We start from the raw sequence: 19,766 nt of genomic DNA, 5'->3' as shown, positions 1-19,766 counted from the left end.
TTTTAATAGCAAAATACTGAAAAGACAGTTGAAAAAAACTGGACAAAATTATTTGTAACATGACAAAGGGTTAATATAGAATGTTTTCAAAGCAGTAAGAAAAAGGCAAAGACCTCAAAAGAAAATAGGCAAAGGACACCAACAAGTAACTCAAAAAGGACACAGAAATGACCAATAATGTTTGAAAAGCTATTCAATCTCACCAGTAAGCAAAAGAAAATCACAGAAAAATAAATGTGACAATATTTTTCACCTTTTGAAAAAGCTTGACACAATGTATCCAGTGAGGGGTAGAAACCAGAGCACCTGCCTACACTGTGGGTGGGAATATATAAATTGATATAACTTTTCTGGAGAGCTATTTGGTGATGTGAATCAGAACTGAAAATGTCCACACCACATGACCCAAGGAAGCCCACTCAAGAATTTATCACCAGGGGATAATTACACATCTTTACAAAATATGTTACACACCAAGATGTTTATGGCAGCTAACAACTACCGAGCGCTTCCTGCGGGCCATCTACTGTGTTAAACATCTTACACATATTATCATGTATCCACGTAACAACCCCATATTATTACATCTGTGTATTCTAGACGAAGATCAGAAGCTTCGTTAAGTATGTTATGCAATAAAACAATATACCAAGTGCTACTGAAAATGTTTTTTCACTGACATTGAAAAACATTCCTAACATTTAAGCAAAAAGCAGGTTTACAGAATAGCATGTAAAATTGTGTGTTATGGTTCCAAATATTAGCAGCAACTGTCTCTAAGAGGTAGAATTTATGGTGATTTTTTTTTTTTTCCCACTGTACAGCAAGGGGGTCAGGTTATCCTTACATGTATACATTACAATTACATTTTTCCCCCAGCCTTTCTTCTTGATTTTTTTTTTTAATCACACCTGCGGCATGCAGAAGTTCCAGGGCCAGGAATCGAACCTGAGCCACAGCAGTGACCTGAGCTTCTTCAGTGACAACACGGAATTCTTAACCACTGAACCACCATGGAATTCCTGATGTTTCCTCTTTACAGTTTTTCCAAATTGACTGACTTACTCCTCACCCCATCACCTGTAGAACAACAGTGGTTTCTAGAGTCCCACGAGGCACTGAGAGTCACATAGTGACCTCCACCAGAGGAGGACTGGCTGGCTTTTTTTTTTTTTTTTTTTTTTTTTGTCTTTTAAGGGCTGCACCTGGAGCATACGGAGGTTCCCAGGCTAGGGGTCAAATCAGAGCTGTAGCCACCGACCTATTCCACAGCCACAGCAAAGAGGGATCCAAGCCCCATCTGTGACCTACACCACCGCTCATGGCAAGGCCAGGTCCTTAACCCACTGAGCGAGGCCAGGAATCGAACCCAAGTCCTCATGGATGCTAGTCAGATTCATTTCCAATGAGCCACGACAGGAACTCCTGGCTGGCATTTTTAACCAACTTGGTTTTCAGGGACTCATGTTAGCCAGTAAGTGACAGCTTGTACTACCTTCTTTCTCTGAGACACATCCACACTGCCAGCCAGGATGATGTGAGACTCATCCACACATTTACTGCCCATTTTTAAGTCTGAGGTCCACACATTTAGAGACCATGAATTAACACAAATGTCCATTTCTGTGGTCATTTAGCTAATCTCTAGTTGCATTTGGAGAAAGAGAACGGCCACAAAACACAACATTCTTCACAAAAATAACTGTCTTCACATCTATTAAACTAGAAGCCTAATCAAATTACTGTTACTATAGCTGGGAGAACTTAAAGCTGGTCCCAAGAGTCACTCTGGCTTGGGGAAAAAAAAGAAAAAAGAAAAAAACTTGGTAATGAGAACCTTCTGCCTATCTTTAGTTACACACCTGATCAAAAGTAAAATACTGAGAGAACTGACACCAGCACAACTGAGCATGTGTCAGTTTCACACACCCAGCCCCAGTTTAAATGCCATTTTAAAAGCCGTCTTGCCATCAGGAACAACCTCTCTGGCCAGAAAACAAGGAGCAAATTCAATGATGTCATCCTTCACACACATTCCTTCTTTCAACAAATACATCTGCTTGTTGGCCATGTGCTGGACGCTTTCTGGGGCACGGGGGAAAGCAGTGGAAACACACACTCAGTGCTCACAGAGCTTACACTCTATAACACACTTCTTGCAGAAGTCTAAAAATGAAGACTAAACATGCTAGACGCTCAACCGACGGAAGACAGCCTGTCACTGTGAAAATAAAACTGCAAAGGGGTGTTAAAGTCTGGTTTAGTCACTAACTGGTTGGGAAAGTAGGCACAAATCATTTTCTCTCTTGGGAATCTATTTCCTCAAGAGTAAAACTGAATTATGCGCCTTCACTCATTGGAATAATAAGAATCAAATGAAACAGCATACAAAGGAAAGGCACTGGTGACCCCATAACGGCTGGGAATTTAAGATTTAGGCTTCCAAACCCCACTGAGGGAACACAGGGATAGACAGGACACAGTGATGTGTTAAGAGCAGTCTAGAACAAAACCTGGGTGACACTCTTGTGGACAGAAACAAAATGTTAACAGAATACAGTTCTGTTCTTAAATAAGGACTGCTAGAATCATAAAACATGAGCCAAAAATAAGATCACAAATGTTCCAGATCTCCCAGAGACTATTCTTAGAAATAAAAAGGCTAAACATAAAACATTATACAAGTTTGCAACCCTATTCAATTGTTCAGGGTTTCCTGTGAGGCATGATAATACAGAGGAGAGCACTGGGCTAATACTGGGTCAACCTGAATTTGATTTCGGCTCTGCCAACAGGTGTGTGAACTTGAGCAGTGCAACCTAACGTCATCACCAGGGCGAGGAAGCTGGAAGGACAACATTTCTAGTCCCTATAAGATTTAAAATTCTGTGACTCATCAATAATTTCACAACTCAGTTTGCTTTTACACTGTCTGCTTTGGTTGAAAAAAAAGAAGAAGAACAATCAATGCCTTGCTCCACAATACTCTAGCGTTAAAACAAAAGGACAACAACTCCCCAAACTCTAGAAACCCCAATAACCTAGACACTCACTGAAAGGAAGCAAGGGAAAGAGAACTCTGATGCCACTGCCCAAGCAATTAAAAAAATCCATGCACTTGACCACTAAGACAAACTTACAGACCATCACTCTAAATCAATTTGCTAAACTTGTTAGAACTGCCTACAATTAGGAATCTGTTTGCTTAGCTTACAGAAGAGACAAATAAAATTTGGGGGATAGTGCCTCTAGAGACAGGGACAGCAGCAAGAAGGAACAGGATGTTGCAAGACGACTATCTTTTCTGCAGGAAAAAGAGAATAAACTTTGACAAAGAGATAATGACACTGAACTTATAAATCTGAGCTGTCTGAAATGGGAGAAAATAGCCCCACATACTCAACAGACCCATTAATGCCACACTATATTAAAATAATGTGAGTCATCACAGACTTAGAAAACAAATTTATGGTTACCAAAGGGGAAAGGTGGAGGTGAGGGATAAATGAGTAGCTTGGGATTAACATATACACATGACTGTATGTAAAATAGATAATCAAGACAAGGATGTCCGCTCTCGCCACTACTCTTCAACATAGTTTTGGAAGTCCTAGCCACAGCAATCAGAGAAGTAAAAGAAATAAAAGGAATCCAAACTGGAAACGAAGAAGTAAAACTATCACTATTTGCGGATGACATGATACTATACCTAGAGAATCCTAAAGACTCTACCAGAAAACTGTTAGAGCTCATCCATGAATTTGGCAAAGTCGCAGGATACAAAATTAATACACAGAAATGGACGGCATTTCTATACACTAACAATGAAAGAGCAGAAAGAAAAATTAGGGAAGCAATCCCATTTACCAGTGCATCCAAAAGAATAAAATACCTAGGAGTAAACCTACCTAAAGAGACAAAAGACCTGTACTTTGAAAACTATAAGACTACTGATGAAAGAAATCAAAGATGACACAAATAGATGGAAAGACATACCAGGCTCTTGGATTGGAAGAGTTAATATTATAAAAATGACTATACTACTCAAGGCAATCTACAGATTCAATGCAATCCCTATCAAATTACCAAGGACATGTTTCACAGAACGTGAACAAAATATTTTAAAGTTTGGAGTTCCCGTCGTGGTGCAGTGGTTAACGAATCCGACTAGGAACCATGAGGTTGCAGATTCGATCCCTGCCCTTGCTCAGTGGGTTAACAATCCAGCGTTGCCGTGAGCTGTGGTGTAGGTCACAGACGTGGCTCGGATCCTGCATTGCTTGGCTATGGCGTAGGCTGGCAGCTACAGCTCCAATTTGACCCTTAGCCTGGGAAACTCCATATGCCACGGGAGCAGCCCAAGAAATGGCAAAAAGACAAAAAAAAAAATTAAAGTTTTTTTTTAGAAGCACAAAAGACCCAGAATAGCCAAAGACATCCTGAAAAAGAAAAACGGAGCTGGAGGAATCAGGCTCCCCCACTTCAGACTATACTACAAAGCAACAATCATCAAAACTGTATGGTACTGGCACAAAGACAGAAATATAGATCAGTGGAACAGGATAGAAAGCCCAGAATTAAACCCATGAACCTACAGCCAACTAATCTATGACAAAGAAGGCAAGAATATACAATGGAGAAAAGACAGCTTGTTCAGTAAGTGGTGCTGGGAAAATTGGACAGCCACATGGAAAAGAATGAAATTAGAACACTCCCTAACACCATACACAAAAATAAACTCAAAATGGATTAAAGACCTAGATATAAAACCAGACACTATAAAACTCTAAGAGGAAAACACGGGCCAAACACTCTCTGACAAACGACAGCAACACCTTCTCAGATTCACCTCTTAGAGTCAAGACAGTAAAAACAAAAATAAGTAAATGGGACCTAATCAAACTTAAAAGTCTCTGCACAGCAAAGGAAACCCTAAACAAAACAAAAAGACAACGCACAGAATGGGAGAAAATCTTTGCAAATGAAGCAACTGACAAGGGATTAATCTCCAAAATTTATAAACACCTTCTGCAGCTCCATACCAAAAAAACAAACAACCCCATCAAAAAATGAGAAGATCTAAACAGACAGTTCTCCAAAGAAGACATACAGATGGCCAAGAAACACACGAAAAGATATTCAACATCAATCATTATTAGAGAAATGCAAATCAATACCACTATGAGGTACTGCCTTACACCAGCCAGAATGGCCATCATCAAAAAATCTGCAAACAATAAGTGCTGGAGAGGGTGTGGAGAAAAAGGAACCCTAGTACACTGTTGGTGGGAATGTAAACTGGTGCAACCACTGTGGAAAACAGCATGGAGATTCCTCAGAAAACTAAAAATAGAACTACCATTTGATCTGGCAATCCCACTCCTGGATATCTATCCAGAGAAAACCATGACTCCAAAAGACACATGTACTCCAATGTTCATTGCAGCAGTATTTTCAATAGCAAAGACATGGAAACAACCTAAATGTCCATTGACAGAGGAGTGGATCAAGAAGATGTGGTACATATACACAATGGAATATCACTCAGCCATTAAAAGGAATGAAATACCAGCATTTTTAGCAACACAGACGGACCTAGAAATTATGCTAAGTGAAGTCAGCCATACAATGAGACACCAAGATCAAATGCTTTCACTGACATGTGGAATCTGAAAAAAGGACAGACTGAACTTCTTCGCAGAACAGATGCTGCCTCACAGACTTTGAAAAACTTATGGTCTCTGGAGGAGACAGTTTGGGGGGTGGGGGGATGTGCTTGGGTTGTGGGATGGAAATCCTGTGAAAGTGGATTGTGATGATCATTGTACAACTACAGGTGTGATAAATTCATTAAGTAATAAAAATAACTATTTAAATAATAAAAATAAATAAAATAGATAATCAACATGGACCTTCCGTATAGCACAGGCAACTCTACTCAATATTCTGTAATAGCCTATATGGGAAGGGCTATGTACATATATACATATAACTGAATCACTTTGCTGTACACTTGAAACTAACACAACATTGTAAATCAAGTATACTCCAAAATAAAATAAAAATTAAATTGAAAAAAATAATGTGAGTTGTGGTATAGCATAATTTAATCCAGGGTCATACTGTTCACCAAGAAGGCAGAGAAGTATTTTAGAAAAACATTCATTAAAAAAGAAAACAGGAGTTCCCGTCGTGGCGCAGTGGTTAACGAATCCAACTAGGAACCACGAGGTTGCGGGTTCGGTCCCTGCCCTTGCTCAATGGGTTAACGATCCGGCGTTGCCGTGAGCTGTGGTGTAGGTTGCAGACGCGGCTCGGATCCCGCGTTGCTGTGGCCCTGGCGTAGGCTGGTGCTACAGCTCCGATTCAACCCCTAGCCTGGGAACCTCCATATGCCGCGGGAACAGCCCAAGAAAATAGCAACAGCAACAACAACAACAACAAAAAAAAGACAAAAAGACAAAAAAAAAACTTTGTCACTTAAAAGAATGGGTTTAGTTTTTGAAAAACTCGCTTTCATGGGATAATTCTTTTCTAATCACGCCTAATAAGTGAGTTAAATTTCAAAACTGTTAGCATATAATATTTACATCTTAGTCCTATTGCAAGAGAGTGATGAAGGAATATGTACCGGCTGCCAGCTGACTGGACCGTAAAAGCTCAGAGCTCCCCACTGGGTGAGGGACTACCCCTCAGGCCCTCAGCTCCAGCCACACTGACCTTCTTCCAAATCTTTGGATGCGCCAGGCTCTTTCTGGTCCCATGCCTCTGAACATGCTCTTCTCTCGGCTGACACTCGGACGCTCCTACTGGAAACAGTCTATTCATCTTCAAGCACCAATTTAAAGGATTTCTCAGCAAGTCCCTCCTAATGCCCCACACTAAAAGGCCCTCTGTCAATGATTCTTCTCTAGTTGCTTTTCCCCTCCTTGGTGCTTAACATGTTTATAATTACATATTTGTTTAATGTCCATTTTCTTTACTGGTCCACAAAGGCAGGGATCTTGTCTGTTGTGTTGCATATCCACAGGACCCAGTACAAAGCCTAGCACATGGTAGGCGCTCAATAAACAATTGTTGAATTAAAGAATAACAATAATAATACTGACCTTTACTGAGCATTCATATATACAAAGGATCCCTGATACTTTATAAATGAAGGAGGGTCAGAGAGGTTAAGTACTTTGCCCAAAGTTCACAGCTGGTTAAGTGGCAGAGCAAGGATTCAAACTCATGTCTGTCTGGAGTTCCTGTTAAGGGTGCAGCGGAAATTAATCTGACTGGTATTCATGAGGCTATGGGTTCGATCCTTCACCTTGCTCAGTGAGTTATGGATACGGCATTGCCGTGAGCTGTGGTGTAGGCTGGCAGCTGCAGCTCCAATTTAACCCCTAGCCTTGGAACTTCCATATGCTGCAGCTGACGCCCTAAAAAGCAAACAAAAAATAAAACCAAAAAAACCCCCAAATCAAATCAAAAACCCAAAAAACAACCTCATGTCTGTCTGACTCCACACTATACGTTTAATGACTACTCTCTCTCCAGGATCATGTAAGGCAAAAAGATGAATTAAGGGGCCATGCTTGTACCACCTTTAAGGAGTTTATAATCCTGATAGTACCAATTGAAAAAATGAAAGTGAATATAAAACAGAATACTAGGAGTTCCCATTGTGGCTCCGAGGTAACGAACACAACTAGCATCCATGAAGACTTGGGTTCGAATCCTGGCCTTGCTCAGTGGGTTTAGGATCCGGCATTGCCATCAGCTGTGGTGTAGGTCACAGACGTGGCTCAGATCCCATGTTGCTGTGGCTGTGGCGTAGGCCAGTAGCTATAGCTCTGATTTGACCCCTAGCCTGAGAACTTGCATATGCCTCAGGTGCAGCCCTAAAAAATAAATAAAATAAAATAAAACATATACTAGATATATGTTTATAAAGCATATAATGTTTATAAAACATATACTGAAGTGCTGCATTGTATAGTATGGTTAAATGTTATAGTAAAGAACAGAAGAAAAAAACTCAAGCAGAGCTAGAATGCCATTCAGACTGGAGGAATGCCAGAAGAACAAAGATGGAGAAGCCACAGAGCACATGGCAAGCTAAAGGGACTGGTGAGAAGGTAACTTCAACTTGAGCAGAGAGTTAACGTAGGCCAGGAAGTGGTGAAATATTACCTTAAAGAGATATGCACATGATAAAAAATAATTCCACTGACATTCTGGCCTGTCACACTTCCAAGCTAAGTTCTTGAGAAGTACCTATCTCATCTCACCAATATTTCTTAAAACTTCAGAGAGGGCCACAGAGTACAAAGCTAATAGTGGTTGCTCAGTTAATGAATGAGGGTGAAATGGGCCAAGTGCTATTTTAGAGCCAGCAACTTAAAACCAGTCACTAACTGAAAAAAACTAAAGCTTCAAGAAGGAGTATTGAAATAGTTATTGAATTGTAAATAGTCTTAAAAATAATTGTAAGTTCTTTAAGACTATAAGTAAATAACTATACATCCTTGAAACTATTATAACCAGATGAGCAGGTGTCTGATAATAGTGAGGTTATTTTCTCCTCCGTATCTCATAGCTTCAAGAAAGACACTTTGGACAGGTGTCTCGCCTCCCTCATTTTATCCAACTTTTTAAAAACTCTGAGTCCAAGGACAAAAGTAGTACATATTTCTTAACCCACATTTGGTTTGTTCCCATACTAATTCTCAAGGAATATTACAGCTGTGGAAAAAAATTTAAGTGCTCACAGATATTCGAGCATCTAACTGGTAATGCATCAGAAGCTTTGTGAAGGTAATCATTATAAAATATCCTCAATAAAGGATAAATATACACCAAATCCTACCCTGTCTCGTTTTATCTCCATAAGGATTCTAAGAGGTATGTATTAGTATACCCATCTTACAGATTCATCTGTCCCTGGTCACCACTTAAGTTTGAATCCAGATCTAACCTGAAATCATGTTCCTTCCCTAACTACTGCCTCAAAGAACTCCAGTTAATACCACATGGTAGCATCACTCATATTAACAAGTTAAAATTTTGATGTAATCATGAAGGTTAAAATAAGAACACATATGCTTCTTACATTTCTGCCAATCTTGACTCACTCTCATTCTTGCTACCCCCGCCCAAGCCTATCACCCAACCTGCCAAATGATAACATCAAATACATGGATGCATCATCCATCTCCTTTTTTATGCACACGTTCCTCTGGAGTTGGTATTTACCAAGATCACTTGGCTGACAATTGGGCTCTGTGGGCGCAGCAGCAGATCAACAGGCTTATTAAGAAATGACATAAATCCTACATATTCAGTACACCAAGATTTTCAAAACATTTTCTCTTCAGAGTCTCATGACAATGGTGGGATAACTGAGGCTTAGGAAGACTAACTTAGCTCTGTTGAGGGAACGATAACCTTAAGGAGCAGAAAGGAAGTCACAGCTGTATGACTTACAGCTGGAGTCTATAACCTTGCCTTATCCCTACAGAAAACGCACTGACTTTAAACAAGTCTCTATGAAACACTTCAAAGTGCAGCACCGTGTTGGGACCTAACTATTCTACTTCCAGCTTCTGACCCATAAGCAAGTCATTTAGCCTCATCGGTAATAGATCTGACTAGCTAATCAGCCTAACAATCTAGATTTAAATTGTTAAATACATTATCAGCAAGAGTTCAATCTTATTCTTGTTCATAAAAGTTCAGAAAAATCTGTTTTTCCCGGCTTCACTGTCCTTTTCTTTCTTTCTTTCTTTTTTTTTTTTTTGTCTTTTTAGGGCTGCACCTGCAGCACATGGAAGTTCCCAGCTGCTGCCCTACACCACAGCCAGAGCAACATGGGATCTCATCCACGTGTGCCACCCACACCACAGCTCATGGCAATGCCAGATCTTTAACCCATGGAGCGAGGCCAGGATTCAAACCCACATCCTCACGGATACCAGTTGGGTTCTTAATCTGCTGAGCCACAACAGGAACTCTAGGTTTCACTGTCTTACAGCTCTTGGGTCTCTCATGCCTTGGCTCGCTTTCCCCGTCAATAAAGTCCAGGAGTCCGGGAATATTCTTTGGAACCTTGAGCACTTCAGGTATAAAAGATAGTCTGCCCTGCCCTCTATTCTGCTCTCCTGTTGGATATACTTCTACTTTTCTTTCCAAGGAAAACTGTGCTTGGCTCCCCATGTCCACCTCTGGCTTATCCAGCTCTGCCCCATGTCTAGCACTACCTTTTAAAACACTTTCCCCAGTATGACCTAACACCAGATTCCCTCCCCATACCTCCTCTCTTTCCACCATCCACAAAGAGCTATTTTAAAATTTTTTATTTTTATTAGAGTATAGCTGATTTAAAGGATTGTGTCAATTTCTGCTCTACATCATAGTGACCACGTCATACATAATATATATACATTCTTTTTCTCATGCTATCTTCCATGGTGTTCTATCACAAGTCATACATAATATATATACATTCTTTTTCTCATGCTATCTTCCATGGTGTTCTATCACAAGCAAAAAGCTATCTTCTCTGGCTTCTCTTTACACTTTCCTGGACACCTTAGTCACACTCCTCATCAACTACTTCTCCCCAACAGCAAGTCTCCACTGACCACTCCCCGAGCCTGCCCTGACCTCCTTACCTCCAGGTCCTTACAGCTCTCCCTAAGAATCCCCTTCCACCTTGATTCTCTCTTCATCCCAGACCACCACACTGCAGTGTGCTCAGGCCTTCTTCTAAAATCCTTCCAAATTCTCAGCAAGCTGTCTCTCAATAGCTAAAGTGGATGTTTTTATGTTTAACTTTTCTTAAGCACAGGCCTGAACTCTAAAAGCATTTCAGGAAATGCTATCTACACAATACTTTACATTTACCAAGACATTTTGATAAAAATTCTCATTTGGCCTTGAAATAATCTTAAAGTTGATTCTCCACTTTAAAAACCAAGAACAAAAAACCATAAAGATCAGAAAAGTTAAGTGACGATCCATGATCACATCACGTAGCTATGAAGCAACAGAGCCAAGACTCCAATCTGGACATTACCTCTTGTGAATTCCGTATACAACATATTCGTGACTTGAATCCCTCTGACAAAGAGCAGGTACGGGATCAACATTTGATCTGAACTATCTTGTGTCTGTGAGGTACTATAAAGTTCATTAAAAATTTCCTTCCCAGTTCAATTTCTCTTGGTTCATCAGGGTGATCTTCCTGTTGAACCAGGTTTACAAACTGGCTCAACTACAATATTACAGCTTAGTGTTTTAGAACATACAGGAAGAAAAGAAAAAAACTCTCAACAAAAGCAAATATAAGAGAAATACTACCCATAAGCCCTAGAAAGAAAAAAAAACATACATTTTCTTCTAATGAAAATAAATTAGGCCAATTAACCGTATATAAGTTTCTAACTAGCATAGGGCTGAGTATATTAATAGTAAGCTGACCATCTATTTTCAAACACACAGGCAGCCAGAACAAGAAAAAAAGCCCAGTTCTGGCAGAGTACTGTAGGGAAGGGAAAAATATTTACTGCTAGATAGCTATTTGGCTTGCTTTTGGACTATCCAAGCTAGCAGCTTTGATCAGCTTTAGATTTTTTTTCAGCCAACAAGGGACAATAAAGTATTTCCCCCCAAATAAGAGTCAAACGTCTTTCATAATTACACGAAAAAAAAAAAAAAAAGAAAAAACAAACAACTCCTGTTATCTTTAAGAACACTCGTATTTCACTGAAGCAAGCTCTGGAGGTGGTAACAAATTACCCCCAGATGTGAAATCCAGGCTATGTTCAAGTTCAACTGGGAAGCAGAACAGCCACAATTTTGCTTCTAAATTTGGAATCAACCAATAAACATTTGTGATCACAATCTCTGGCCTCCTCTTCTTCCATACAAATCAGAATTTTCTAGACATTTTAAATCTGGTGAAACTTCTCATACTGTAGATGAGGAGTTAAGGGCCAGATACTGAAATGCAAAACAGAAAATAAACTGCATTCATAGAAAAGGTTCTCAGCAAAACACCACAGGCTCTAAATAGAAGATTCTTTTTTTCCCCCACTGTGGTTTCCTGAAAATGAAGATGAGGACAGAGAAAGAAAAAGAGCCTTAATCTTAAAAAAAAAAAAAAAAAAACCCAAAATAAAACAAAAAACCCACCCACATGTCCAGCATTCACCTAACAACCTCCAAAGGCATGAAAGGTCTATCACAAAGATTCATTCAACCCAGCTAGCTCAAAGCCACATATTCCTAACCCAATAGTCACCATTACAGTGACTGTTAAAAAAAAACAAAAAACAAAAACCATATCTAAGAACAGACTGAAATTGATTAGCTTGTCCCTCAAGCCCCATTACTCTTCAAAGCCACCTACATACAGATCAGGGAGGCCACAAGGACAGTGGGAAGAACAAGTTTCCATGAAATGTTTAAAAAGAGGAATAAAAGATGCAGTAGAAACACTGGTTATAAAAAGATAGAATGGTAACTGAAATTTTTTTAAAGAAATTTACAAATGCAGCATCTGTTTCATAATATTTTTGGAGCCATTGCCATACAGAATTTTGCTAGAAAAGCTGTGTTTTTTTGTTTTTGTTTGTTTTTGTTTTTAAAAGCACATGGCCGCACCCATGGCATATGGAAGTTCCTGGACCAGGGATGGAACCAGAGGCTTTGCAGAGGCAATGCCAGAGAAGTTATGCTGGAAACTACTGGGGAAATCTGAAAAGCTATATTTTTAGAAATCACTTTTTTGTTTGTTTGTTTTGGCTGAGCCTGTGGCATGCAGAAGTTCCTGGGCCAGGGATCAAACCGGCACCACAGCAGTGACCCAGGCCACTGCAGTGACAATGCCAGATCCTTAACCTGCTGTGCCACAAAAGAACTCCAGCTGTATTTTCAATCATATGTCGAATTTGATAGTCTTGCCTACCTTATTACTAGCTTCTAATCTTATAAAACATCTGAGCATCATTTCTCTAGTCTCAAAGCAGAGTTTACTCCCTGTAAAGACAGAACTTGAGGGGTAGGGATGGTTAGGAAGAGAGGAAGAGAAAAGGTGTCTTTCTTGAGCTGACCACTACAACTCTGCGTCAAGCACTGCCCTTCCTGTGAGGATCACACGAGGGTAAGAGGCCAAGTAGGACAAAGTTGGGGACACAGTCTCTGCAGTCATCCCCTAAGAACCCGATGTTTACTGGCAAGAGCTGACTGGAAATGGGCAGAGAGCAAAAGAAGCTGTTGTTGTTAGTTTCTGTGAACCTGACACAAAATATCAGATCAAAACAGCAGAATGAAGAGCCTGTTATTATCATCATTACAGCAAGAGCCATTAGAAACTGACCGGAACATAAGCCTTATTGCAATTATTTGCACAGACAGGAGACTCACCATGGGCAGAGCCAAGTGTCTGAGTCAGCGGAGCGCTTACCCCGCTGTTGGACTGCAGTCTCTTTGAGGCGTCTGGCCCACCTGGAGAGCTCTCAGCCTCGCCTCACACGAACCTCACATGAAGACGTTCCCCAACAAATACAGTTTCTCAACTCTGCTGCTACCTTTAACGGAAACCCCAATGCAGAGTCCTCTTAGCATCCCGCAGGGGTTAAAGGTGTCCTGAGCACATGCATGGGTGCAGAATCCTCATGAGGATTTTGCTCATTCTGTTCAACCAGGACCCGGAAGGAGAGCCTGCAGAATTCCTATTCCTTGACCCCAAGATGAACGGCTGGAACGACTCCAGGGACGATTAACTAGAGGCTGAGGGTGGGAGTGCTGGAAGAAGGTAGTATGAAGACAGGCTGGGTCCTGGACTAAGAGAGGCGGTTAGAAAGTGCCGGGTAATCAAGGCGCTGACCTTCAGATTTCTGGGTGTGACAAAGATCCACAACAGGCTGAGCGGGGCAGCTCCTTGAAGCCTCCAACAGGCACATTCAGTCCTGTCAGCCTGGACTGAGCCCAGCACGAGCAAACAAACACACACATTCTTCTCAGAGCTGACACCCCATACAACACGGCCTCCCTACAGGGCCTGTTTGTTTAAGGAACCAGATCCTTTGATGTTGGGGTAGAAGCTGGGAAGCTATGTGTAAAGAAGTGGTTAATGACAGGAACAGAAGGAGGACAGAGAACGGACAACAGTTCCTGGCTCTATGAACCATGAGTTTTAAAAGTTTCAAGGAAATTGTCAAATGGTCTGAACTCAGGAATGAGAAGTAAGGAAATTATGTCAGCCACCACCACAACTCTGGCCAAGGCATTTCGTCTGTTTCTTTAAGACAGAGTTTCATGCTTAACCTCAAAGGGGTGCTTATATGGAGGAATGTTTTGAAGCAATCCAACTTAGCAACCAATATTAATAAAATCTTCTAGGCTTGCTCAACTTCTCTCATGCATAAAGGTTATACATGCCATGAACACTCCAGGCACTTAAAGGAAAGAATCTGTTAAAAGTGTGGCACAAAAACTGTTTGAGATTAAGGGCAAGAGGAAGCTTATTATTGAGTCCAAGAAAGCAGCATTTATAAATATGCACACACATACTTGTTGGGTTTCATGAGTGAAAGAAGGGACCCGAGTTATGGGTCCCTAAGGCACAGGTTTCCTAAACCCCAAGACTACAAAGCCGTATCATGCTTTAGTTCTACTTTGCTTTCCTAAAAAGTTTAGTTAGGAGTTCCCGTTGTGGCGCAGTGGTTAACGAATCCAACTAGGAACCATGAGGTTGTGGGTTCGGTCCCTGCCCTTGCTCAGTGGGTTAACGATCCGGCGTTGCCGTGAGCTGTGGTGTAGGTTGCAGACGCGGCTCGGATCCCGAGTTGCTGTGGCTCTGGCGTAGGCTGATGGCTACAGCTCTGATTAGACCCCTAGCCTGGGAACCTCCATATGCCGCAGGAGCAGCCCAAGAAATGGCAAAAAGACCAAAAAAAAAAAAAAAGAAGAAGTTTAGTTAAACACCAACATATTCTCACATGCCACATAAGCCACAGAAATAGGTCTAGATTCGCTAAAGCCTTTTGAGGCTCTTCGTTCTCCAGTCTGAATTATCTCGTCTTTCTACCTTGTCACCCCGAGTATCTAGCACATCTTGGACATCTGGAGGGCACCCAGGTACACTGACTACATGAAGTAAGGTGGCTTGACATGCACAGCGAGTTCTAACAGAGAAGAAGAGAAGCAAGAACTTTTCATTTTTGGGGGAATTGAATCCTGTCATTTTATGAAAAACTACTCTAAAAGGCGCTTTCCCAGCTTACAAAAGTATACACTATGTCTAATACAAAATCATGCTGGTATTTTTATTTCACAGTTTATGAAGGATCCCCCAACACTGGATCTCTTCAATAGAGTTCAGGATGATTTATTACGGCTTCTAAAAACATAGAGTGGAAAAGCAGAACCGACTACAACATAAAAATTCTTGGTTAAGGGGGTGCACCACTAAGAACTGCTTTATTCAACCATTTCTAAGATGAAGACTGTTGATAGTGGCTTCACTTTTTCCACATATACATGGTACAAAAAAGATGGAATCTCTGAGGAAACCATGGATGATTAAGAAATGCAAAAGCAATTCTTTTAAATGAGGTCACTGAAAGAAGGCTAAAAAAATAAGTTTAAAAAAAATCACTGGAAACAGTAGCTAAATAAAATGAAAGAAAAAGAGGGAAGACTTTTTTTTTTAACATATGGACTTCAAAGAATGAGGTTTCATTCAGATCTGCTCTTGAGTGGATTTGTTCTAAGAACCTACTTGAGCCATTTTTTTTTCAACTTCTAGAAATTAATGCATTACAAATGACATATCAATTCAAACCAAACAGGGAAGACTCTGACTAAAGGAATAAATCCAGGAGTAGCAGCAGGTCCTAAAGGTAGGTCAGCTAGCAAGAGAAGAATCTGAAATGTGGAGTAGGAATGCTGTGTCCAGCTGGCTCAAGGAAGGAAATGGTCTCATTATAAATGAGGCGCTAGTGTTATAAAGCCTTTCTCAACTCCCCACTGAGATGGAAGTCTGTAAATTTTTTTTTTCTTGTCAAACAGGAAGACTTCTCAGTTCTCATTCCACTCTGTGTGCACCCAAACTGTCCCACACGTCAGCACTAGCTTGGCCACTTTTATGCAGCTGCTGCTTGGACTGCATTTAGCAAGAGTTATCCCTGACAGCTTGTGCTTTGACCGCAACTGCTCTGGGTCCCCAGACCAGAGAATTCTGCACAGGTAGCAAGTATAATCCAGGCAGAGGGAGAAAGACATTTCAAGGGGGGATTTGGCTCTTACAGCATGTGGTTCTACAAGGACAAGTGCAGTTAACCACTCACTTCTGTCCCCATGTGCAACTCTCCTTGAAAGAGGAAGGAAGGAGGGATGGATAGAAGAGAGAAAATATATTCAATTGTAAATATATTACGCAAATGTGGGTAGCAATAATTAAATCGCTAGTTCTACGAAGAAAAAAAAAAAAAATGAGGAAGACACCCAAGGTGCAAGGAGCCAGGACATAGCTAACAACTGGCTTTGTCAACCAGTAGTACTATGCAAAGGTTGAGCTGCTTATCCCCAGAGACAGAACTGCCATAGTTTTTAAAGTTTTCGACGAGGACCTAACTCAAAGCAGAATATCTGCAACGTGTTAAGCGTTGGAAATCTTGTTACAATGGGATACAGTCCAATGCCATGACAGAAGGTCAAATCGAAGGCGTGAGAGATCACATACGTACTATCAACCCCACTGCCAAGCTTGTTCCTTTAGCCGTTAAAACACACAGTAATCTAATAACTGCTCTGGGTTTACTGAACACCCGCCTACCCACCCAGAAGGTACTGACCCGGCGAAGACACACCTTTGCTTCTGCGTAGCCCAACTTCTCCAAGCACTTAAGAGGTAATTACTCCTCCAGCTTCCTGGTGGGGTATAGCGTTACTGGATCCTAATTATTTATACAGACGTAAAACAACGACGCTCGAGAGATTTTGACAATTAAACAGAAAAATAAAAGTAAAAAAAAAAAATTAAAAAAAAGAATCCCGTGAAAGTCAAAGCCTGCCTCCCCTGTGACGAAACATGCTCGGCCGCGGCATCTGAGGGCAGCTCCCCGGGCCCAACTCGGCCCGCCCGCCGGCCAGCCGCAGTTTCGGGGCTGCGGCCGGGGGAGCGCGGGCCAGCGGGGCTGGCGAGCAGCCGGGGTCTCCTCCGCGGGGACGCGAGGCGCACGGACAAGACCGAGGGCCAGGCTGCGCTGGCGGGGCGGGCGGCCGCCAGGGGCCCGGGGGCAGCACCTCACAGTCCGGGCGGTGCCCCGGCCCGGCGCCCGCTCACCTGGTGTGTGTTGTTGGCCAGCCTGGCGACAAAGTCCCGGACCCCGCCGCAGTCCTCGTCCTCACCGAGCGCGCTGCGGCGCCAACGGCCGCCGCGGGGAACCGGGCCCCCAGGCGCGGCCGCGCGCAGCCCCCAGCTCACCCCGACGGGGCCGGACCAGCGCGACAGCGGCGCAGCGGGCGGCGGCGGCGCGTCCAGCCGGTCCTGGCCGAGGCTTGCCGGCGGCAGCAGCTGGAGGAGGAGGAGGAGAAGGAGGCCGAGGCCGTGGGGCCAGCGCGAGAGGCCCTGCGCAGCTCCCCGGGGCCGCTCCATCGCCGCCGAATGCCGACGCCGTCGACACCTGCCGCCCGGCGCGCCCGCCCACCCCCGCCGGCACCGCCCACCTCCCCCCCCCCTTGCTGGAGCCGGCGCTCCCTGGATACGCCAAGCCAGACCTCTCCGCGCATAGGCTGGCCGCCTGTCTTTCTTCCCCGGTCCACTGCTGATTGGCTCGCGGCGCCTCCTGCTTCGGGGGTCCTGGATTCGGATGCCAAGATGAGGGACTGATTGGCTGGAACGTGGCAGAGACCGCTGAGGTCATCCCCCCATCGCCCGGCGTCTCTCAGGCCGGGCTTCCAGAGTTAGCATGGGAGCTTCCCTCCTTCTCGAGAAGCCCCCAACTCCGTGGGGCCCCGACCCCTAGCTCCTCCCTCTGGCACCCTCAAGTTGGGGCTGAATTGGTCCCTTCTTCCCCAGAGACACCCTTAAAATTCCTTGGGTTGCTGCAGCGCCTGGAAAATCTCCTCAGGGAATCCCTGAGCTCGCTTAGCTGGAAATGGGGGCTCTGTCATTAACCGGTGCGCCTGGATTTTAACCCTTGCAGGGTTGGAGTGCCCCATTTGTCTACAGTGAGTGAGAGCTGTGTGGGCTAAATCTCGCGGAGGCAGATAGACATCAGGACATCCGTGACTCATGCGAGCCCGAAGAAAATTCTCTCCTCATTCATCTTCCTCTTCTGCAGGGAGTTAACCAAAGGAGGAACTGCCTATTGGTTTTCCTGGAGTTAGAAAGTAGCTTAGACATAAGGGACAGGTAAAAGGGGGACAGAATTGCCCAGTGCCTAATTGAGAGATGATCATTGTATAGATGCGTATCTGTCTTTACCAAAGTGTTTTAACCCTGCAGTGAGTGCATTGCACAAGCAAGTTTGGTGTTCGGTATATGATGTCCCTTAAATTAGCATCCTGTCTCCAGTAAATAAAACAAAACCCCTACACTGTTCCGTTTATCGCAGGAAGGAGACGCACATTATTCTGGAACACACAGTGGAAGTAAAACCAGTTTTAGATATTCTCCTTATTGACGCTTTGGAATGCTAGAAGTTGCTCAGTAGAAAAGGTAATAAGTAGGAAGATATGAAGTATACAAAATGTTACACCTAAATAAAGCAGCTAACAACTACTTTTAATTATAAACTGGAGGTAAATCCAAATGAGAATATATTCATTGTAGAGCAAAATGAATGGTGCAGGGCACCCAACCCAAGGCTTACATTAAAATCCTTCTGGTTGTGTTAATTTGCAACGACTTACATTTTTTACATTTACAAATTACATTTTGTCAGAACAACCATAGCAAGAGGTGACAAGTTAAAGGTATTTTTAAATGGCATCTGAGCAGGATGGTAAAAATTGCTAGAATAGTCTTCCAAGTTCTCAGCTACTGAACTGACAAAGCTCCATGAAAACTGGGGAACAATTTGTTCCTTTCCATTAACTACAATGTGTCAGATAATTTTTTAATACAGCACTATTTTTTAATCTGTGCCAACTGTGGAGTAGATCACAAGACAGTCAGTTCCAGTAGCATGTGATTAGCTGGGGGGAGACTAGGGGCTATACAGGAATATTTCTTTGTTTGGGTGACACAAAGATGTCTATTGTCTGTCTCAAAAGAAAAAAGCCAACTCAACAGTGCCATCTCTCGGAGAAATGACTAAGTAAACGCTAACTCAAATTGTTGGAATTACCTGTACTTTCGCTTATTAATACATTGCTTTTAGGTATCATTATATGCTTACAGAGTATATATTTCCTTCCTCAAATTGTATCAGCTGCTAGGGACGTGGTACCTGGCATATGGTACTGAGAAAATGTTTGAATGAATTGTCTTAGTATTTCACTTTTGTCTAAATGACAGGCAATAAACACAAAAGTTGCATCATCAGATCTCCTTTGTGAAATATTGCACCTAAGACTTAATTTACAGAACTAAAATATATACATTTATCTTATTATTAAAAACCATATTTTCCTCCAAGATAAATTCTATAGAAGAAAGATGAATAGAAAGCAGTTACACTTCACAAAACTATTGCTTTTTTCTAGATTTTCTCATTCTACTTAAACGGACACAAGACCTTGTAGAAAATTTTCTGATTCTACAG

At 42.3% G+C, this 19,766-nt stretch overlaps 1 protein-coding gene across 4 annotated transcripts in view; it reads right to left on the bottom strand.

The window, feature by feature from the left end:
• SORT1 (sortilin 1) overlaps nucleotides 1-17,697 on the bottom strand; it is a 71,323-nt gene extending 53,626 nt beyond the window's left edge. For 3 of the 4 annotated variants that reach the window (XM_047785113.1, XM_047785114.1, XM_047785117.1), the window contains exon 1: nucleotides 17,342-17,691. In XM_047785113.1, the coding sequence (XP_047641069.1) occupies nucleotides 17,342-17,653 (312 nt within the window). In that variant the 5' untranslated portion in view covers nucleotides 17,654-17,691. Of the gene's footprint in view, nucleotides 1-17,341 lie in introns of all 4 variants that reach the window. The other variant, XM_047785116.1, reaches the window with a different exon arrangement.
• Between the last annotated feature and the right edge of the window lie 2,069 nt (nucleotides 17,698-19,766).

The sequence above is a fragment of the Phacochoerus africanus genome, chromosome 6 (assembly GCF_016906955.1).
Source record: "Phacochoerus africanus isolate WHEZ1 chromosome 6, ROS_Pafr_v1, whole genome shotgun sequence".
NCBI lineage: Eukaryota > Metazoa > Chordata > Mammalia > Artiodactyla > Suidae > Phacochoerus > Phacochoerus africanus.
Note: the sequence above shows the minus strand (reverse complement) of the source record. Positions and strands in the feature narration are given on the sequence as shown.